Genomic DNA, 24,000 nt, shown 5'->3' on the forward strand with positions numbered 1-24,000 from the left:
TTTATATATATATAGGGGATTAGAAATGATGCAGACATTTACATTGATGTAATCCACAATCTATGTGTCACACCCTGACTTTAGAGAGCCTTTTTATTTCTCTATTTGGTTAGGTTGGGGTGTGATTTGGGTGGGCATTCTAGTTTTTCTATTTCTTTGTTTGGCCGGGTATGGTTCCCTATCAGTGTGTCTGAGTGTTAGGTCTCTATCAGTATGTCTGAGTGTTAGGTCTCTATCAGTATGTCTGTTAGGTCTCTATCAGTATGTCTGTTAGGTCTCTATCAGTATGTCTGTTAGGCCTCTATCAGTATGTCTGTTAGGTCTCTATCAGTTGTCTGTTAGGTCTCTATCAGTATGTCTGTTAGGTCTCTATCAGTATGTCTGTTAGGTCTCTATCAGTGTGTCTGAGTGTTAGGTCTCTATCAGTATGTCTGTTAGGTCTCTATCAGTGTGTCTGTTAGGTCTCTATCAGTATGTCTGTTAGGTCTCTATCAGTATGTCTGTTAGGTCTCTATCAGTATGTCTGTTAGGTCTCTATCAGTGTGTCTGTTAGGTCTCTATCAGTATGTCTGTTAGGTCTCTATCAGTATGTCTGTTAGGTCTCTATCAGTATGTATGTTAGGTCTCTATCAGTGTGTCTGAGTGTTAGGTCTCTATCAGTATGTCTGTTAGGTCTCTATCAGTATGTCTGTTAGGTCTCTATCAGTATGTCTGTTAGGTCTCTATCAGTATGTCTGAGTGTTGGGTCTCTATCAGTATGTCTGTTAGGTCTCTATCAGTATGTCTGTTAGGTCTCTATCAGTGTGTCTGTTAGGTCTCTATCCGTGTGTCTGTTAGGTCTCTATCAGTATGTCTGTTTGGTCTCTATCAGTGTGTCTGTTAGGTCTCTATCAGTGTGTCTTTTAGGTCTCTATCAGTATGTCTGTTTGGTCTCTATCAGTGTGTCTGTTAGGTCTCTATCAGTGTGTCTGTTAGGTCTCTATCAGTATGTCTGTTAGGTCTCTATCAGTGTGTCTGTTAGGTCTCTATCAGTGTGTCTGAGTGTTAGGTCTCTATCAGTGTGTCTGTTAGGTCTCTATCAGTATGTCTGTTAGGTCTCTATCAGTGTGTCTAGTGTTAGGTCTCTATCAGTATGTCTGTTAGGTCTCTATCAGTATGTCTGTTAGGTCTCTGTCAGTGTGTCTGTTAGGTCTCTATCAGTATGTCTGTTAGGTCTCTATCAGTATGTCTGTTAGGTCTCTGTCAGTATGTCTGTTAGGTCTCTATCAGTGTGTCTGTTAGGTCTCTGTCAGTGTGTCTGTTAGGTCTCTATCAGTATGTCTGTTAGGTCTCTATCAGTATGTCTGTTAGGTCTCTGTCAGTGTGTCTGTTAGGTCTCTATCAGTATGTCTGTTAGGTCTCTATCAGTATGTCTGTTAGGTCTTTATCAGTATGTCTGTTAGGTCTCTATCAGTGTGTCTGTTAGGTCTCTATCAGTGTGTCTGAGTGTTAGGCCTCTATCCGTGTGTCTGTTAGGTCTCTATCAGTATGTCTGTTTGGTCTCTATCAGTGTGTCTGTTAGGTCTCTATCAGTGTGTCTTTTAGGTCTCTATCAGTATGTCTGTTTGGTCTCTATCAGTGTGTCTGTTAGGTCTCTATCAGTGTGTCTGTTAGGTCTCTATCAGTATGTCTGTTAGGTCTCTATCAGTGTGTCTGTTAGGTCTCTATCAGTGTGTCTGAGTGTTAGGTCTCTATCAGTGTGTCTGTTAGGTCTCTATCAGTATGTCTGTTAGGTCTCTATCAGTGTGTCGTAGTGTTAGGTCTCTATCAGTATGTCTGTTAGGTCTCTATCAGTATGTCTGTTAGGTCTCTGTCAGTGTGTCTGTTAGGTCTCTATCAGTATGTCTGTTAGGTCTCTATCAGTATGTCTGTTAGGTCTCTGTCAGTATGTCTGTTAGGTCTCTATCAGTGTGTCTGTTAGGTCTCTATCAGTATGTCTGTTAGGTCTCTATCAGTATGTCTGTTAGGTCTCTGTCAGTGTGTCTGTTAGGTCTCTATCAGTGTGTCTGTGTTAAGTCTCTATCAGTATGTCTGTTAGGTCTCTATCAGTATGTCTGTTAGGTCTCTATCAGTATGTCTGTTAGGTCTCTATCAGTGTGTCTGAGTGTTAGGTCTCTATCAGTATGTCTGTTAGGTCTCTATCAGTGTGTCTGTTAGGTCTCTATCAGTATGTCTGTTAGGTCTCTATCAGTATGTCTGTTAGGTCTCTATCAGTATGTATGTTAGGTCTCTATCAGTGTGTCTGAGTGTTAGGTCTCTATCAGTATGTCTGTTAGGTCTCTATCAGTATGTCTGTTAGGTCTCTATCAGTATGTCTGTTAGGTCTCTATCAGTATGTCTGAGTGTTGGGTCTCTATCAGTATGTCTGTTAGGTCTCTATCAGTATGTCTGTTAGGTCTCTATCAGTGTGTCTGTTAGGTCTCTATCCGTGTGTCTGTTAGGTCTCTATCAGTATGTCTGTTTGGTCTCTATCAGTGTGTCTGTTAGGTCTCTATCAGTGTGTCTTTTAGGTCTCTATCAGTATGTCTGTTTGGTCTCTATCAGTGTGTCTGTTAGGTCTCTATCAGTGTGTCTGTTAGGTCTCTATCAGTATGTCTGTTAGGTCTCTATCAGTGTGTCTGTCTGTTAGGTCTCTATCAGTGTGTCTGAGTGTTAGGTCTCTATCAGTGTGTCTGTTAGGTCTCTATCAGTATGTCTGTTAGGTCTCTATCAGTGTGTCGTAGTGTTAGGTCTCTATCAGTATGTCTGTTAGGTCTCTATCAGTATGTCTGTTAGGTCTCTGTCAGTGTGTCTGTTAGGTCTCTATCAGTATGTCTGTTAGGTCTCTATCAGTATGTCTGTTAGGTCTCTGTCAGTATGTCTGTTAGGTCTCTATCAGTGTGTCTGTTAGGTCTCTGTCAGTGTGTATGTTAGGTCTCTATCAGTATGTCTGTTAGGTCTCTATCAGTATGTCTGTTAGGTCTCTGTCAGTGTGTCTGTTAGGTCTCTATCAGTATGTCTGTTAGGTCTCTATCAGTATGTCTGTTAGGTCTTTATCAGTATGTCTGTTAGGTCTCTATCAGTGTGTCTGTTAGGTCTCTATCAGTGTGTCTGAGTGTTAGGTCTCTATCAGTATGTCTGAGTGTTAGGTCTCTATCAGTATGTCTGTTAGGTCTCTATCAGTATGTCTGTTAGGTCTCTATCAGTATGTCTGTTAGGTCTCTATCAGTGTGTCTGTTAGGTCTCTATCATTGTGTCTGTTAGGTCTCTATCAGTGTGTCTGTTAGGTCTCTATCAGTATGTCTGTTAGGTCTCTATCAGTATGTCTGTTAGGTCTCTATCAGTATGTCTGAGTGTTAGGTCTCTATCAGTATGTCTGTTAGGTCTCTATCAGTATGTCTGTTAGGTCTCTATCAGTATGTCTGTTCGGTCTCTATCAGTGTGTCTGTTAGGTCTCTATCAGTATGTCTGTTAGGTCTCTATCAGTGTGTCCGTTAGGTCTCTATTAGTATGTCTGTTAGGTCTCTATCACTATGTCTGTTAGGTCTTTATCAGTATGTCTTTTAGGTCTCTATCAGTATGTCTGTTAGGTCTCTATCAGTGTGTCCGTTAGGTCTCTATTAGTATGTCTGTTAGGTCTCTATCACTATGTCTGTTAGGTCTTTATCAGTATGTCTTTTAGGTCTCTATCAGTGTGTCTGAGTGTTTGGCCTCCATGTTTCCCTCCATGTTTCCCTCCATGTTTTCCTCCCAGCCGAAGACTTGTGACACAACTCCCACCCACACACACACACACACACACACACAAACGCGCACGCAAACACACACACACACACACACACATACACACAAACACGCACAAACACACACATACACAAACACACACACACACATACACACAGACACACATGAACACACACACAGAGACACACAAATATGCACGCAAACACACACACACACACACACACAGCATTGTTGATGTGGCTTAGCTCCCACCTCCGCCACCCAAACCCAACCAGCCCAGGAGACAGCCGTAGCCAATCCCTTATCCCTGCTACTCTGCTGATTAGAACACAAATGCTCACACACACGCACAATCTCTGTCTCCCTACACACATACTGTCGGTGGGACTTACAGAGTCAATAGGTTACTCAATCTTCCATTTATGTCCTCCACTTCTCTCCTCTGGTGTGGGTGTGTGTGTGTTTGTTGGTCTGAAGAGTGTGTTTGTGTGTTTGTGTGTTTGTGTCTTCTTCTTAAGCAATTGCTTTATGGTGATGTGTCGTGCTGCTGAGGAATCTATTGACTGGTTGGAGGATCAGATGGGAACAGAGTTCTAACTGGTTGGAGGATCAGATGGGAACAGAGTTCTAACTGGTTGGAGGATCAGATGGGAACAGAGTTCTAACTGGTTGGAGGATCAGTGTTACTTCCGGCGCCGACAGAGATGGCCGCCTCGCTTCGCGTTCCTAGGAAACTATGCAGTTTTTTGTTTTTTTACGTGTTATTTCTTACACTAGTACCCCAGGTCATCTTAGGTTTCATTACATACAGCCGAGAAGAACTACTGAATATAAGATCAGCGTCAACTCACCATCAGTACGACCAAGAATATGTTTTTCGCGATGCGGATCCTGTGTTCTGCCTTACAACCAGTGTAACAGAGTGGATCACATGCAGCGACCAAAAAAAAACGACTCAGAAAAAGAGGGAAACAAAGAGGTCTTCTGGTCAGACTCCGGAGACGGGCACATCGTGCACCACTCCCTAGCATTCTTCTCGCCAATGTCCAGTCTCTTGACAACAAGGTTGATGAAATCCGAGCAAGGGTAGCATTCCAGAGGGACATCAGAGACTGTAACGTTCTCTGCTTCACGGAAACATGGCTAACCGGAGAGACGCAATCCGAAGCGGTGCAGCCAGCGGGTTTCTCCACGCATCGCGCCGACAGAAACAAACATCTTTCTGGTAAGAAGACGGGCGGGGGCGTATGCCTTATGGCCAACGTGACATGGTGTGATGAAAGAAACATACAGGAACTCAAATCCTTCTGTTCACCTGATTTAGAATTCCTCACAATCAAATGTAGACCGCATTATCTACCAAGAGAATTCTCTTCGATTATAATCACAGCCGTATATATCCCCCAAGCAGACACATCGATGGCTCTGAACGAACTTTATTTAACTCTCTGCAAACTGGAAACGATTTATCCGGAGGCTGCATTCATTGTAGCTGGGGATTTTAACAAGGCTAATCTGAAAACAAGACTCCCTAAATTTTATCAGCATATCGATTGCGCAACCAGGGGTGGAAAGACCCTGGATCATTGTTACTCTAACTTCCGCGACGCATATAAGGCCCTGCCCCGCCCCCTTTCGGAAAAGCTGACCACGACTCCATTTTGTTGATCCCTGCCTACAGACAGAAACTAAAACAAGAAGCTCCCACGCTGAGGTCTGTCCAACGCTGGTCCGACCAAGCTGACTCCACACTCCAAGACTGCTTCCATCACGTGGACTGGGAGATGTTTCGTATTGCGTCAGACAACAACATTGACGAATACGCTGATACGGTGTGCGAGTTCATTAGAACGTGCGTTGAAGATGTCGTTCCCATAGCAACGATTAAAACATTCCCTAACCAGAAACCGTGGATTGATGGCAGCATTCGTGTGAAACTGAAGGCACGAACCACTGCTTTTAATCAGGGCAAGGTGTCTGGTAACATGACTGAATACAAACAGTGCAGCTATTCCCTCAGCAAGGCTATCAAACAAGCTAAGCGCCAGTACAGAGACAAAGTAGAATCTCAATTCAACGGCTCAGACACAAGAGGCATGTGGCAGGGTCTACAGTCAATCACGGACTACAGGAAGAAACCCAGCCCAGTCACGGACCAGGATGTCTTGCTCCCAGGCAGACTAAATAACTTTTTGCCCGCTTTGAGGACAATACAGTGCCACTGACACGGCCTGCAACGGAAACATGCGGTCTCTCCTTCACTGCAGCCGAAGTGAGTAAGACATTTAAACGTGTTAACCCTCGCAAGGCTGCAGGCCCAGACGGCATCCCCAGCCGCGCCCTCAGAGCATGCGCAGACCAGCTGGCCGGTGTGTTTACGGACATATTCAATCAATCCCTATACCAGTCTGCTGTTCCCACATGCTTCAAGAGGGCCACCATTGTTCCTGTTCCCAAGAAAGCTAAGGTAACTGAGCTAAACGACTACCGCCCGTAGCACTCACATCCGTCATCATGAAGTGCTTTGAGAGACTAGTCAAGGACCATATCACCTCCACCCTACCTGACACCCTTGACCCACTCCAATTTGCTTACCGCCCAAATAGGTCCACAGACGATGCAATCTCAACCACACTGCACACTGACCTAACCCATCTGGACAAGAGGAATACCTATGTGAGAATGCTGTTCATCGACTACAGCTCGGCATTCAACACCATAGTACCCTCCAAGCTCGTCATCAAGCTCGAGACCCTGGGTCTCGACCCCGCCCTGTGCAACTGGGTACTGGACTTCCTGACGGGCCGCCCCCAGGTGGTGAGGGTAGGCAACAACATCTCCTCCCCGCTGATCCTCAACACTGGGGCCCCACAAGGGTGCGTTCTGAGCCCTCTCCTGTACTCCCTGTTCACCCACGACTGCGTGGCCATGCACGCCTCCAACTCAATCATCAAGTTTGCGGACGACACAACAGTGGTAGGCTTGATTACCAACAACGACGAGACGGCCTACAGGGAGGAGGTGAGGGCCCTCGGAGTGTGGTGTCAGGAAAATAACCTCACACTCAACGTCAACAAAACTAAGGAGATGATTGTGGACTTCAGGAAACAGCAGAGGGAACACCCCCCCATCCACATCGATGGAACAGTAGTGGAGAGGGTAGCAAGTTTTAAGTTCCTCGGCATACACATCACAGACAAACTGAATTGGTCCACTCACACAGACAGCATCGTGAGGAAGGCGCAGCAGCGCCTCTTCAACCTCAGGAGGCTGAAGAAATTCGGCTTGTCACCAAAAGCACTCACAAACTTCTACAGATGCACAATCGAGAGCATCCTGGCGGGCTGTATCACCGCCTGGTATGGCAACTGCACCGCCCTCAACCGTAAGGCTCTCCAGAGGGTAGTGAGGTCTGCACAACGCATCACCGGGGGCAAACTACCTGCCCTCCAGGACACCTACACCACCCGATGCTACAGGAAGGCCATAAAGATAATCAAGGACATCAACCACCCGAGCCACTGCCTGTTCACCCCGCTGTCATCCAGAAGGCGAGGTCAGTACAGGTGCATCAAAGCTGGGACCGAGAGACTGAAAAACAGCTTCTATCTCAAGGCCATCAGACTGTTAAACAGCCACCACTAACATTGAGTGGCTACTGCCAACACACTGTCAATGACACTGACTCTACTCCAGCCACTTTAATCATGGGAATTGATGGGAAATGATGTAAATATATCACTAGCCACTTTAAACAATGCTACCTTATATAATGTTACTTACCCTACATTGTTCATCTCATATGCATACGTTGATACTGTACTCTATATCATCGAATGCATCCTTATGTAATACATGTATCACTAGCCACTTTAACTATGCCACTTGGTTTACATACTTATCTCATATGTATATACTGTACTCGATATCATCTACTGTATCTTGCCTATGCTGCTCTGTACCATCACTCATTCATATATCCTTATGTACATATTCTTTATCCCCTTACACTGTGTATAAGACAGTAGTTTTTTTGGAATTGCTAGTTAGATTACTTGCTCGTTATTACTGCATTGTCGGAACTAGAAGCACAAGCATTTCGCTACACTCGCATTAACATCTGCTAACCATGTGTATGTGACAAATAAAATTTGATTTGATTTGATTTGATTTGATCAGATGGGAACAGAGTTCTAACTGGTTGGAGGATCAGATGGGAACAGAGTTCTAACTGGTTGAGGATCAGATGGGAACAGAGTTCTAACTGGTTGAGGATCAGATGGGAACAGAGTTCTAACTGGTTGAGGATCAGATGGGAACAGAGTTCTAACTGGTTGGAGGATCAGATGGGAACAGAGTTCTAACTGGTTGAGGATCAGATGGGAACAGAGTTCTAACTGGTTGAGGATCAGATGGGAACAGAGTTCTAACTGGTTGAGGATCAGATGGGAACAGAGTTCTAACTGGTTGAGGATCAGATGGGAACAGAGTTCTAACTGGTTGGAGGATCAGATGGGAACAGAGTTCTAACTGGTTGGAGGATCAGATGGGAACAGTTCTAACTGGTTGGAGGATCAGATGGGAACAGAGTTCTAACTGGTTGAGGATCAGATGGGAACAGAGTTCTAACTGGTTGAGGATCAGATGGGAACAGAGTTCTAACTGGTTGAGGATCAGATGGGAACAGAGTTCTAACTGGTTGAGGATCAGATGGGAACAGAGTTCTAACTGGTTGAGGATCAGATGGGAACAGAGTTCTAACTGGTTGAGGATCAGATGGGAACAGAGTTCTAACTGGTTGAGGATCAGATGGGAACAGAGTTCTAACTGGTTGAGGATCAGATGGGAACAGAGTTCTAACTGGTTGAGGATCAGATGGGAACAGAGTTCTAACTGGTTGAGGATCAGATGGGAACAGAGTTCTAACTGGTTGGAGGATCAGATGGGAACAGAGTTCTAACTGGTTGAGGATCAGATGGGAACAGAGTTCTAACTGGTTGAGGATCAGATGGGAACAGAGTTCTAACTGGTTGAGGATCAGATGGGAACAGAGTTCTAACTGGTTGAGGATCAGATGGGAACAGAGTTCTAACTGGTTGAGGATCAGATTGGAACAGAGTTCTAACTGGTTGGAGGATCAGATGGGAACAGAGTTCTAACTGGTTGAGGATCAGATGGGAACAGAGTTCTAACTGGTTGAGGATCAGATGGGAACAGAGTTCTAACTGGTTGAGGATCAGATGGGAACAGATCTGGTTGAGGATCAGATGGGAGATGGATGAACAGAGTTCTAACTGGTTGAGGATCAGATGGGAACAGAGTTCTAACTGGTTGAGGATCAGATTGGAACAGAGTTCTAACTGGTTGGAGGATCAGATGGGAACAGAGTTCTAACTGGTTGAGGATCAGATGGGAACAGAGTTCTAACTGGTTGGAGGATCAGATGGGAACAGAGTTCTAACTGGTTGGAGGATCAGATGGGAACAGAGTTCTAACTGGTTGAGGATCAGATGGGAACAGAATTCTAACTGGTGTAGTACTTACTGTTTGACAGACCTCTTTCTCCCTTCTCCCCGCTCTCTCTCTCTCTTTCTCTAGCTGTGAGTGAGGACATGGCTCTGTACGTTGGCATGATTGCTGTGCCCCTCCCTCTGACACTAACCATCTCTCTCTCTCTCTCTCTCTAGCTGCCAATGGAGTTGAGGATGTGGCCCTGTATGTGGGTATTGTAGCCGTAGCTCTCTGTCTGACCCTCATCCTCATCGTGGTGGTCCTGGTCTACCGCCGTAAGAAGGAGGGTCTGGACGCTGACGTAGCGGACTCGTCCATCCTGACCACGGGCTTCCAGCCTATGGGCATCAAGCCTAGCAAGCCAGGTGTGTGGGCACCTCGGCACCGGGCCCCCCGCCCCCCTGGCCCCCGCCCTGGTACCCACAGCAGTAGGATAATGCTCTTGGTTTTATTTTCTACCCTTCCTTCCATCCCTCCGTCAATCTGTCAGTCTGTACTGTCCTTCATCCAACCTATACTGTACACCCAATGTGTCAACTGTCCCTTGTGTTATCTAGTCTCACCATACTCATCAACTGTCCCTTGTGTTATCTAGTCTCACCATACTCATCAACTGTCCCTTGTGTTATCTAGTCTCACCATACTCATCTACTGTCCCTTGTTTTACCTAGTCTCACCATACTATCTACTGTCCCTTGTGTTATCTAGTCTCACCATTATCATCTACTGTCCCTTGTGTTACCTAGTCTCACCATTATCATCAACTGTCCCTTGTGTTATCTAGTCTCACCATACTATCTACTGTCCCTTGTGTTATCTAGTCTCACCATACTATCTACTGTCCCTTGTGTTCCCTAGTCTCACCATACTATCTACTGTCCCTTGTGTTCCCTGGTCTCACCATACTATCTACTGTCCCTTGTGTTCCCTAGTCTCACCATACTATCTACTGTCCCTTGTGTTATCTAGTCTCACCATACTATCTACTGTCCCTTGTGTTATCTAGTCTCACCATACTATCTACTGTCCCTTGTGTTATCTAGTCTCACCATACTATCTACTGTCCCTTGTGTTACCTAGTCTCATCATACTATCTACTGTCCCTTGTGTTATCTAGTCTCACCATACTATCTACTGTCCCTTGTGTTACCTAGTCTCACCATACTATCTACTGTCCCTTGTGTTACCTAGTCTCACCATACTATCTACTGTCCCTTGTGTTACCTAGTCTCACCATACTATCTACTGTCCCTTGTGTTATCTAGTCTCACCATACTATCTACTGTCCCTTGTGTTACCTAGTCTCACCATACTATCTACTGTCCCTTGTGTTATCTAGTCTCACCTTACTATCTACTGTCCCTTGTGTTACCTAGTCTCACCATACTATCTACTGTCCCTTGTGTTACCTAGTCTCACCATACTATCTACTGTCCCTTGTGTTACCTAGTCTCACCATACTATCTACTGTCCCTTGTGTTACCTAGTCTCACCATACTATCTACTGTCCCTTGTGTTATCTAGTCTCACCATACTATCTACTGTCCCTTGTGTTACCTAGTCTCACCATACTATCTACTGTCCCTTGTGTTATCTAGTCTCACCTTACTATCTACTGTCCCTTGTGTTACCTAGTCTCACCATACTATCTACTGTCCCTTGTGTTATCTAGTCTCACCATACTATCTACTGTCCCTTGTGTTACCTAGTCTCACCATACTATCTACTGTCCCTTGTGTTCCCTAGTCTCACCATACTATCTACTGTCCCTTGTGTTATCTAGTCTCACCATACTATCTACTGTCCCTTGTGTTACCTAGTCTCACCATACTATCTACTGTCCCTTGTGTTACCTAGTCTCACCATGCTATCTACTGTCCCTTGTGTTACCTAGTCTCACCATACTATCTACTGTCCCTTGTGTTACCTAGTCTCACCATACTATCTACTGTCCCTTGTGTTATCTAGTCTCACCATACTATCTACTGTCCCTTGTGTTACCTAGTCTCACCATACTATCTACTGTCCCTTGTGTTATCTAGTCTCACCTTACTATCTACTGTCCCTTGTGTTACCTAGTCTCACCATACTATCTACTGTCCCTTGTGTTATCTAGTCTCACCATACTATCTACTGTCCCTTGTGTTACCTAGTCTCACCATACTATCTACTGTCCCTTGTGTTCCCTAGTCTCACCATACTATCTACTGTCCCTTGTGTTATCTAGTCTCACCATACTATCTACTGTCCCTTGTGTTATCTAGTCTCACCATACTATCTACTGTCCCTTGTGTTACCTAGTCTCACAATACTATCTACTGTCCCTTGTGTTACCTAGTCTCACCATACTATCTACTGTCCCTTGTGTTACCTAGTCTCACCATACTATCTACTGTCCCTTGTGTTACCTAGTCTCACCATACTATCTACTGTCCCTTGTGTTACCTAGTCTCACCATACTATCTACTGTCCCTTGTGTTATCTAGTCTCACCATACTATCTACTGTCCCTTGTGTTCCCTAGTCTCACCATACTATCTACTGTCCCTTGTGTTATCTAGTCTCACCATACTATCTACTGTCCCTTGTGTTATCTAGTCTCACCATACTATCTACTGTCCCTTGTGTTACCTAGTCTCACCATACTATCTACTGTCCCTTGTGTTATCTAGTCTCACCATACTATCTACTGTCCCTTGTGTTACCTAGTCTCATCATACTATCTACTGTCCCTTGTGTTATCTAGTCTCACCATACTATCTACTGTCCCTTGTGTTACCTAGTCTCACCATACTATCTACTGTCCCTTGTGGTACCTAGTCTCACCATACTATCTACTGTCCCTTGTGTTACCTAGTCTCACCATACTATCTACTGTCCCTTGTGTTATCTAGTCTCACCATACTATCTACTGTCCCTTGTGTTACCTAGTCTCACAATACTATCTACTGTCCCTTGTGTTACCTAGTCTCACCATACTATCTACTGTCCCTTGTGTTACCTAGTCTCACCATACTATCTACTGTCCCTTGTGTTACCTAGTCTCACCATACTATCTACTGTCCCTTGTGTTACCTAGTCTCACCATACTATCTACTGTCCCTTGTGTTATCTCTCACCATACTATCTACTGTCCCTTGTGTTACCTAGTCTCACCATACTATCTACTGTCCCTTGTGTTATCTAGTCTCACCATACTATCTACTGTCCCTTGTGTTATCTAGTCTCACCATACTATCTACTGTCCCTTGTGTTACCTAGTCTCACCATACTATCTACTGTCCCTTGTGTTACCTAGTCTCACCATACTATCTACTGTCCTTGTGTTATCTAGTCTCACCATACTATCTACTGTCCCTTGTGTTACCTAGTCTCACCATACTATCTACTGTCCCTTGTGTTATCTAGTCTCACCTTACTATCTACTGTCCCTTGTGTTACCTAGTCTCACCATACTATCTACTGTCCCTTGTGTTACCTAGTCTCACCATACTATCTACTGTCCCTTGTGTTACCTAGTCTCACCATACTATCTACTGTCCCTTGTGTTACCTAGTCTCACCATACTATCTACTGTCCTTGTGTTATCTAGTATCACCATACTATCTACTGTCCCTTGTGTTACCTAGTCTCACCATACTATCTACTGTACCTTGTGTTATCTAGTCTCACCTTACTATCTACTGTCCCTTGTGTTACCTAGTCTCACCATACTATCTACTGTCCCTTGTGTTATCTAGTCTCACCATACTATCTACTGTCCCTTGTGTTACCTAGTCTCACCATACTATCTACTGTCCCTTGTGTTCCCTAGTCTCACCATACTATCTACTGTCCCTTGTGTTATCTAGTCTCACCATACTATCTACTGTCCCTTGTGTTACCTAGTCTCACCATACTATCTACTGTCCCTTGTGTTACCTAGTCTCACCATGCTATCTACTGTCCCTTGTGTTACCTAGTCTCACCATACTATCTACTGTCCCTTGTGTTACCTAGTCTCACCATACTATCTACTGTCCCTTGTGTTATCTAGTCTCACCATACTATCTACTGTCCCTTGTGTTACCTAGTCTCACCATACTATCTACTGTCCCTTGTGTTATCTAGTCTCACCATACTATCTACTGTCCCTTGTGTTACCTAGTCTCACCATACTATCTACTGTCCCTTGTGTTATCTAGTCTCACCATACTATCTACTGTCCCTTGTGTTACCTAGTCTCACCATACTATCTACTGTCCCTTGTGTTCCCTAGTCTCACCATACTATCTACTGTCCCTTGTGTTATCTAGTCTCACCATACTATCTACTGTCCCTTGTGTTATCTAGTCTCACCATACTATCTACTGTCCCTTGTGTTACCTAGTCTCACAATACTATCTACTGTCCCTTGTGTTACCTAGTCTCACCATACTATCTACTGTCCCTTGTGTTACCTAGTCTCACCATACTATCTACTGTCCCTTGTGTTACCTAGTCTCACCATACTATCTACTGTCCCTTGTGTTACCTAGTCTCACCATACTATCTACTGTCCCTTGTGTTATCTAGTCTCACCATACTATCTACTGTCCCTTCTGTTCCCTAGTCTCACCATACTATCTACTGTCCCTTGTGTTATCTAGTCTCACCATACTATCTACTGTCCCTTGTGTTATCTAGTCTCACCTTACTATCTACTGTCCCTTGTGTTACCTAGTCTCACCATACTATCTACTGTCCCTTGTGTTATCTAGTCTCACCATACTATCTACTGTCCCTTGTGTTACCTAGTCTCATCATACTATCTACTGTCCCTTGTGTTATCTAGTCTCACCATACTATCTACTGTCCCTTGTGTTACCTAGTCTCACCATACTATCTACTGTCCCTTGGTTACCTAGTCTCACCATACTATCTACTGTCCCTTGTGTTACCTAGTCTCACCATACTATCTACTGTCCCTTGTGTTATCTAGTCTCACCATACTATCTACTGTCCCTTGTGTTACCTAGTCTCACCATACTATCTACTGTCCCTTGTGTTACCTAGTCTCACCATACTATCTACTGTCCCTTGTGTTACCTAGTCTCACCATACTATCTACTGTCCCTTGTGTTACCTAGTCTCACCATACTATCTACTGTCCCTTGTGTTATCTAGTCTCACCATACTATCTACTGTCCCTTGTGTTACCTAGTCTCACCATACTATCTACTGTCCCTTGTGTTCCCTAGTCTCACCATACTATCTACTGTCCCTTGTGTTATCTAGTCTCACCATACTATCTACTGTCCCTTGTGTTACCTAGTCTCACCATACTATCTACTGTCCCTTGTGTTCCCTAGTCTCACCATACTATCTACTGTCCCTTGTGTTATCTAGTCTCACCATACTATCTACTGTCCCTTGTGTTACCTAGTCTCACCATACTATCTACTGTCCCTTGTGTTACCTAGTCTCACCATGCTATCTACTGTCCCTTGTGTTACCTAGTCTCACCATACTATCTACTGTCCCTTGTGTTACCTAGTCTCACCATACTATCTACTGTCCCTTGTGTTATCTAGTCTCACCATACTATCTACTGTCCCTTGTTTACCTAGTCTCACCATACTATCTACTGTCCCTTGTGTTATCTAGTCTCACCATACTATCTACTGTCCCTTGTGTTACCTAGTCTCACCATACTATCTACTGTCCCTTGTGTTCCTAGTCTCACCATACTATCTACTGTCCCTTGTGTTATCTAGTCTCACCATACTATCTACTGTCCCTTGTGTTATCTAGTCTCACCATACTATCTACTGTCCCTTGTGTTACCTAGTCTCACAATACTATCTACTGTCCCTTGTGTTACCTAGTCTCACCATACTATCTACTGTCCCTTGTGTTACCTAGTCTCACCATACTATCTACTGTCCCTTGTGTTACCTAGTCTCACCATACTATCTACTGTCCCTTGTGTTACCTAGTCTCACCATACTATCTACTGTCCCTTGTGTTATCTAGTCTCACCATACTATCTACTGTCCCTTCTGTTCCCTAGTCTCACCATACTATCTACTGTCCCTTGTGTTATCTAGTCTCACCATACTATCTACTGTCCCTTGTGTTATCTAGTCTCACCTTACTATCTACTGTCCCTTGTGTTACCTAGTCTCACCATACTATCTACTGTCCCTTGTGTTATCTAGTCTCACCATACTATCTACTGTCCCTTGTGTTACCTAGTCTCACCATACTATCTACTGTCCCTTGTGTTATCTAGTCTCACCATACTATCTACTGTCCCTTGTGTTACCTAGTCTCACCATACTATCTACTGTCCCTTGGGGTACCTAGTCTCACCATACTATCTACTGTCCCTTGTGTTACCTAGTCTCACCATACTATCTACTGTCCCTTGTGTTACCTAGTCTCACCATACTATCTACTGTCCCTTGTGTTACCTAGTCTCACCATACTATCTACTGTCCCTTGTGTTACTAGTCTCACCATACTATTATCTAGTCTCACCATACTATCTACTGTCCCTTGTGTTACCTAGTCTCACCATACTATCTACTGTCCCTTGTGTTATCTAGTCTCATCATACTATCTACTGTCCCTTGTGTTATCTAGTCTCACCATACTATCTACTGTCCCTTGTGTTACCTAGTCTCACCATACTATCTACTGTCCACCATTGTGTTACCTAGTCTCACCATACTATCTACTGTCCCTTGTGTTACCTAGTCTCACCATACTATCTACTGTCCCTTGTGTTACCTAGTCTCACCATACTATCTACTGTCCCTTGTGTTACCTAGTCTCACCATACTATCTACTGTCCCTTGTGTTATCTAGTCTCACCATACTATCTACTGTCCCTTGTGTTACTAGTCTCACCATACTATCTACTGTCCCTTGTGTTATCTAGTCTCACCATACTATCTACTGTCCCTTGTGTTAGTCTCTAGTCTCACCATACTATCTACTGTCCCTTGTGTTACCTAGTCTCACCATACTATCTACTGTCCCTTGTGTTACCTAGTCTCACCATACTATCTACTGTCCCTTGTGTTACCTAGTCTCACCATACTATCTACTGTCCCTTGAGTTATCTAGTCTCACCATACTATCTACTGTCCCTTGTGTTACCTAGTCTCACCATACTATCTACTGTCCCTTGTGTTATCTAGTCTCACCTTACTATCTACTGTCCCTTGTGTTACCTAGTCTCACCATGCTATCTACTGTCCCTTGTGTTATCTAGTCTCACCATACTATCTACTGTCCCTTGTGTTACCTAGTCTCACCATACTATCTACTGTCCCTTGTGTTCCCTAGTCTCACCATACTATCTACTGTCCCTTGTGTTATCTAGTCTCACCATACTATCTACTGTCCCTTGTGTTATCTAGTCTCACCATACTATCTACTGTCCCTTGTGTTATCTAGTCTCACCATACTATCTACTGTCCCTTGTGTTACCTAGTCTCACCATACTATCTACTGTCCCTTGTGTTACCTAGTCTCACCATACTATCTACTGTCCCTTGTGTTACCTAGTCTCACCATACTATCTACTGTCCCTTGTGTTATCTAGTCTCACCATACTATCTACTGTCCCTTGTGTTATCTAGTCTCACCATACTATCTACTGCCCCTTGTGTTACCTAGTCTCACCATACTATCTACTGTCCCTTGTGTTACCTAGTCTCACCATACTATCTACTGTCCCTTGTGTTATCTAGTCTCACCATACTATCTACTGTCCCTTGTGTTACCTATTCTATTCAGCATTTTTGTTGTGTTTGTTATTGTTGTGTGTGTGTGTGTGTGTGTGTGTGTGTGTGTGTGTGTGTGTGTGTGTGTGTGTGTGTGTGTGTGTGTGTGTGTGTGTGTGTGTTGTATGTGTGTGTAGGGTCATAGACGTTGACCAAATAGTCTCCTATAGTATATTCCCATCACATTGTGTTGTTTCTCTGTTGTCTACAGTCATCTGTCTGTACAGTACAGTATATCTACTAACATAGAAATTGTGTGTGTGTTGACTTGTTGCTCCTCTCCTCTTTTTAAACTCTGCCTGCTATACCTCCTCTGAGTCGCCATGGAAGCCTCCTCTGAGTTACCATGGAAGCCTTTCTATACTCTACCTGCTAAACCTCCTCTGAGTCACCATGGAAGCCTTTCTAGACTCGACCTGCTATACCTCCTCTGAGTCGCCATGGAAGTCTCCTCTGAGTTACCATGGAAGCCTTTCTAGACTCTGCCTGCTAAATCCCCTCTGAGTCACCATGGAAGCCTTTCTAGACTCTGCCTGCTAAATCCCCTCTGAGTTACCATGGAAGCCTTTCTAGACTCTGCCTGCTAAACCTCCTCTGAGTTACCATGGAAGCCTTTCTAGACTCTGCCTGCTAAACCTCCTCTGAGTTACCATGGAAGCCTTTCTAGACTCTGCCTGCTAAATCTCCTCTGAGTTACCATGGACGCCTTTCTAGACTCTGCCTGCTAAATCTCCTCTGAGTCACCATGGAAGCCTTTCTAGACTCTGCCTGCTAAATCTCCTCTGAGTCACCATGGAAGCCTCCTCTGAGTTGCCATGGAAGCCTTTCTAGACTCTGCCTGCTAAATCTCCTCTGAGTCACCATGGAAGCCTCCTCTAAGTTGCCATGGAAGCCTTTCTAGACTCTGCCTGCTAAATCTCCTCTGAGTTACCATGGAAGCCTTTCTAGACTCTGCCTGCTAAACCTCCTCTGAGTTACCATGGAAGCCTTTCTAGACTCTGCCTGCTAAACCTCCTCTGAGTTACCATGGAAGCCTTTCTAGACTCTGCCTGCTAAATCTCCTCTAAGTTGCCATGGAAGCCTTTCTAGACTCTGCCTGCTAAATCTCCTCTGAGTTACCATGGAAGCCTTTCTAGACTCTGCCTGCTAAATCTCCTCTAAGTTGCCATGGAAGCCTTTCTAGACTCTGCCTGCTAAATCTCCTCTAAGTTGCCATGGAAGCCTTTCTAGACTCTGCCTGCTAAATCTCCTCTAAGTTGCCATGGAAGCCTTTCTAGACTCTGCCTGCTAAATCTCCTCTAAGTTGCCATGGAAGCCTTTCTAGACTCTGCCTGCTAAATCTCCTCTAAGTTCCCATGGAAGCCTTTCTAGACTCTACCTGCTAAACCTCCTCTGAATCTGAGTTGTGTCTTAATTATAACAGCATTCTGTGTTTGTGTGCTTCTGTCTCTGGGACTTTATGTTTCTCTCTCTCTTTTTTCTCTTCCTGTGTGTGTGTGTGTTAGAGATGAGGTAGTTTCCTGTTGTGCTGTGACGGTGTGTGTGTTACAGATGAGGTAGTTTCCTGTTGTGCTGTGACGGTGTGTGTATTAGAGATGAGGTAGTTTCCTGTTGTGCTGTGACGGTGTGTGTATTAGAGATGAGGTAGTTTCCTGTTGTGCTGTGACGGTGTGTGTTAGAGATGAGGTGGTTTCCTGTTGTGCTGTGACGGTGTGTGTGTTAGAGATGAGGTAGTTTCCTGTTGTGCTGTGACGGTGTGTGTGTTAGAGATGAGGTAGTTTCCTGTTGTGCTGTGACGGTGTGTGTGTTAGAGATGAGGTAGTTTCCTGTTGTGCTGTGACGGTGTGTGTTAGAGATGAGGTAGTTTCCTGTTGTGCTGTGATGGTGTGTGTGTTAGAGATGAGGTAGTTTCCTGTTGTGCTGTGACGGTGTGTGTGTTAGAGATGAGGTAGTTTCCTGTTGTGCTGTGACGGTGTGTGTTAGAGATGAGGTAGTTTCCTGTTGTGCTGTGATGGTGTGTGTGTTAGAGATGAGGTAGTTTCCTGTTGTGCTGTGACGGTGTGTGTGTTAGAGATGAGGTAGTTTCCTGTTGTGCTGTGACGGTGTGTGTGTTAGAGATGAGGTAGTTTCCTGTTGTGCTGTGACGGTGTGTGTTAGAGATGAGGTAGTTTCCTGTTGTGCTGTGACGGTGTGTGTGTTACAGATGAGGTAGTTTCCTGTTGTGTGTGTGACGGTGTGTGTGTTACAGATGAGGTAGTTTCCTGTTGTGCTGTGACGGTGTGTGTATTAGAGATGAGGTAGTTTCCTGTTGTGCTGTGACGGTGTGTGTTAGAGATGAGGTGGTTTCCTGTTGTGCTGTGACGGTGTGTGTGTTAGAGATGAGGTAGTTTCCTGTTGTGCTGTGACGGTGTGTGTGTTAGAGATGAGGTAGTTTCCTGTTGTGCTGTGACGGTGTGTGTGTTAGAGATGAGGTAGTTTCCTGTTGTGCTGTGACGGTGTGTGTTAGAGATGAGGTAGTTTCCTGTTGTGCTGTGATGGTGTGTGTGTTAGAGATGAGGTAGTTTCCTGTTGTGCTGTGACGGTGTGTGTGTTAGAGATGAGGTAGTTTCCTGTTGTGCTGTGACGGTGTGTGTTAGAGATGAGGTAGTTTCCTGTTGTGCTGTGATGGTGTGTGTGTTAGAGATGAGGTAGTTTCCTGTTGTGCTGTGACGGTGTGTGTGTTAGAGATGAGGTAGTTTCCTGTTGTGCTGTGACGGTGTGTGTGTTAGAGATGAGGTAGTTTCCTGTTGTGCTGTGACGGTGTGTGTGTTAGAGATGAGGTAGTTTCCTGTTGTGCTGTGACGGTGTGTGTGTTACAGATGAGGTAGTTTCCTGTTGTGCTGTGACGGTGTGTGTGTTAGAGATGAGGTAGTTTCCTGTTGTGCTGTGACGGTGTGTGTGTTAGAGATGAGGTAGTTTCCTGTTGTGCTGTGACGGTGTGTGTGTTAGAGATGAGGTGGTTTCCTGTTGTGCTGTGACGGTGTGTGTGTTAGAGATGAGGTAGTTTCCTGTTGTGCTGTGACGGTGTGTGTATTAGAGATGAGGTAGTTTCCTGTTGTGCTGTGACGGTGTGTGTGTTACAGATGAGGTAGTTTCCTGTTGTGCTGTGACGGTGTGTGTGTTAGAGATGAGGTGGTTTCCTGTTGTGCTGTGACGGTGTGTGTGTTAGAGATGAGGTAGTTTCCTGTTGTGCTGTGACAGTGTGTGTGTTAGAGATGAGGTAGTTTCCTGTTGTGCTGTGACGGTGTGTGTGTTAGAGATGAGGTAGTTTCCTGTTGTGCTGTGACGGTGTGTGTGTTAGAGATGAGGTAGTTTCCTGTTGTGCTGTGACGGTGTGTGTGTTAGAGATGAGGTAGTTTCCTGTTGTGCTGTGACAGTGTGTGTGTTAGAGATGAGGTAGTTTCCTGTTGTGATGTGATGGTGTGTGTGTTAGAGATGAGGTAGTTTCCTGTTGTGCTGTGACAGTGTGTGTGTTAGAGATGAGGTAGTTTCCTGTTGTGCTGTGACGGTGTGTGTGTTAGAGATGAGGTAGTTTCCTGTTGTGCTGTGACGGTGTGTGTGTTAGAGATGAGGTAGTTTCCTGTTGTGCTGTGACGGTGTGTGTGTTAGAGATGAGGTGGTTTCCTGTTGTGCTGTGACGGTGTGTGTGTTAGAGATGAGGTAGTTTCCTGTTGTGCTGTGACGGTGTGTGTGTTAGAGATGAGGTAGTTTCCTGTTGTGCTGTGACGGTGTGTGTGTTAGAGATGAGGTAGTTTCCTGTTGTGCTGTGACGGTGTGTGTGTTAGAGATGAGGTAGTTTCCTGTTGTGCTGTGACGGTGTGTGTGTTAGAGATGAGGTAGTTTCCTGTTGTGCTGTGACGGTGTGTGTGTTAGAGATGAGGTAGTTTCCTGTTGTGATGTGACGGTGTGTGTGTTAGAGATGAGGTAGTTTCCTGTTGTGCTGTGACAGTGTGTGTGTTAGAGATGAGGTAGTTTCCTGTTGTGCTGTGACGGTGTGTGTGTTAGAGATGAGGTAGTTTCCTGTTGTGCTGTGACGGTGTGTGTGTTAGAGATGAGGTAGTTTCCTGTTGTGCTGTGACGGTGTGTGTGTTACAGATGAGGTGGTTTCCTGTTGTGCTGTGACGGTGTGTGTGTTAGAGATGAGGTAGTTTCCTGTTGTGCTGTGACGGTGTGTGTGTTAGAGATGAGGTAGTTTCCTGTTGTGCTGTGACGGTGTGTGTGTTAGAGATGAGGTAGTTTCCTGTTGTGCTGTGACGGTGTGTGTGTTAGAGATGAGGTGGTTTCCTGTTGTGCTGTGACGGTGTGTGTGTTAGAGATGAGGTAGTTTCCTGTTGTGCTGTGACGGTGTGTGTGTTAGAGATGAGGTGGTTTCCTGTTGTGCTGTGACGGTGTGTGTGTTAGAGATGAGGTGGTTTCCTGTTGTGCTGTGACGGTGTGTGTGTTAGAGATGAGGTAGTTTCCTGTTGTGCTGTGACGGTGTGTGTGTTAGAGATGAGGTGGTTTCCTGTTGTGCTGTGACGGTGTGTGTGTTAGAGATGAGGTAGTTTTCTGTTGTGCTGTGATGGTGTGTGTGTTAGAGATGAGGTAGTTTCCTGTTGTGCTGTGACTGTGTGTGTGTTAGAGATGAGGTAGTTTCCTGTTGTGCTGTGACGGTGTGTGTGTTAGAGATGAGGTAGTTTCCTGTTGTGCTGTGACGGTGTGTGTGTTAGAGATGAGGTAGTTTCCTGTTGTGCTGTGACGGTGTGTGTGTTAGAGATGAGGTGGTTTCCTGTTGTGCTGTGACGGTGTGTGTGTTAGAGATGAGGTGGTTTCCTGTTGTGCTGTGACGGTGTGTGTGTCCCCTGCTGCTGTTGTTCACTCCTGGTCTCTGATCTGTTTTAGAGAACTCCCATCTGCTTACCATCCAGCCTGACCTAACCACCACGACCACCAGCTACCAAGGAACCCTGCACTCACGTCACGACGGCACCACACACACCGGCACCTCTAAGTTCTCAATGACCAACGGTCCGCTTCTGGACCCCCTACCCAACGGGTCGCACCACACCTTACACAACGGGAAGATGACCTCTGACCCTGCGGAGTTTATGACACGGCTGTCCAATCAGACGTACTTCAAGACGTTGCCGCGGGACGTGGCTAACACCTCGTATGGGACATTCAACTTCCTGGGGGGTAGACTCACCATCCCCAACACAGGTAAGAGCTGATTGGTTGATTGAAAACGTAAGGTACCAGTCAAAGGTTTGGACACACCTTCTCATTCCAGGGTTTATCTTTATTTTTTACTAATTTCTACATTGTAGAAAAGTAGTGAAGATATCAAAACTATGAAATAACACATATGGAATCATGTAGTAACAGAAAGTGTTAAACAAATCAAAATATATTTTATATTTTAGATTCTTCAAAGTAGCCACCTTTTGCCTTGATGACAGCTTTGCATACTCTTGGCGTTCTCTCAATCAGCGTCATGAGGAATGCTTTTCCAACAGTCTTGAAGGAGTTCCCACGTATGCTGAGCACTTGTTTTCTGATTTTCCTTCACTGCGGTGCAACTCGTCCCAAATATCTCAATTGATTGTGGAGGCCAGGTCATCTGATGCAGCACTCCATCACTCTCCTTGGTCAAATAGCCCTTACACAGCCTGGAGGTGTGTTGGGTCATTGTCCTGTTGAAAAACACATGATCGTCCCACTAAGTGCAAACCAGATGGGATGGTGTATCACTGCAGAATGCTGTGGCAGCCATGCTGGTTAAGTGTTCCTTGAATTATAAATAAATCACTGACAGTGTCACCAGCAAAGCACCCCCACACCACCTCCTCCATGCTTCAAGGTGGGAACCACACATGCAGAGATCATCCGTTCACCATCACACCTCCATGCTTCACGGTGGGAACCACACATGCAGAGATCATCCGTTCACCTACTCTGCATCTCACAAAGACATCACACCTCCTCCTCCATGCTTCACGGTGGGAACCACACATGCAGAGATCATCCGTTCACCTACTCTGCATCTCACAAAGACATCACACCACCTCCTCCATGCTTCACGGTGGGAACCACACATGTAGAGATCATCCGTTCACCTACTCTGCATCTCACAAAGACATCACACCACCTCCTCCATGCTTCACGGTGGGAACCACACATGTAGAGATCATCCGTTCACCTACTCTGCATCTCACAAAGACATCACACCACCTCCTCCATGCTTCATGGTGGGAACCACACATGTAGAGATCATCCGTTCACCTACTCTGCATCTCACAAAGACATCACACCACCTCCTCCATGCTTCACGGTGGGAACCACACATGCAGAGATCATCCGTTCACCACCTCCTCCATGCTTCACGGTGGGAACCACACATGCAGAGATCATCCATTCACCACCTCCTCCATGCTTCATGGTGGGAACCACACATGCAGAGATCATCCGTTCACCACCTCCTCCATGCTTCATGGTGGGAACCACACATGCAGAGATCATCTGTTCACCTACTCTGCATCTCACAAAGACACGGCGTTTAGAACAAAAAATATCAAATTTGGACTCATCAGACCAAGGACAGATTTCCACCGGTCTAAAGTCCATTGCTCGTGTTTCTTGGCCCAAGCAAGTCTCTTCTTCTTGTTGGTGTCCTTTAGTAGTGGTTTCTTTGCAGCCATTCGACCATGAAGGCCTGATTCACGCAGTCTTCTCTGAACAGTTGATGTTGAGATGTGTCTGTTACTTGAGATATGTCTATTGGTAACTCTAATGAACTTATCCTCTGCAGCAGGGGTAACCCTGGGTCTTCTTTTCCTGTGGCGGTCCTCATAAGAGCCAGTTTCATCATAGCATTTAATGATTTTTGCAGCTGCACTTGAAGAAACTTTCAAAGTTCTTGAAATTTTCCGTATTGACTGACCTTCATGTCTTAAAGT

The 24,000-nt window shown here is 45.1% G+C and overlaps 1 protein-coding gene across 1 annotated transcript in view; it reads left to right on the forward strand.

The window, feature by feature from the left end:
• The window catches only part of LOC121840362 (netrin receptor UNC5A-like), a 140,864-nt gene that overhangs the window by 39,426 nt on the left and 77,438 nt on the right, over nucleotides 1-24,000 (forward strand). The window contains exons 3-4 of the mRNA XM_042303027.1: nucleotides 9,450-9,689; nucleotides 21,947-22,264. Coding sequence (XP_042158961.1) covers nucleotides 9,450-9,689; nucleotides 21,947-22,264 — 558 coding nt within the window. The remainder of the gene's footprint in view (nucleotides 1-9,449; nucleotides 9,690-21,946; nucleotides 22,265-24,000) is intronic.

This window comes from Oncorhynchus tshawytscha, linkage group LG21 (assembly GCF_018296145.1).
Source record: "Oncorhynchus tshawytscha isolate Ot180627B linkage group LG21, Otsh_v2.0, whole genome shotgun sequence".
In the NCBI taxonomy this organism is placed as follows: Eukaryota; Metazoa; Chordata; class Actinopteri; order Salmoniformes; family Salmonidae; genus Oncorhynchus; species Oncorhynchus tshawytscha.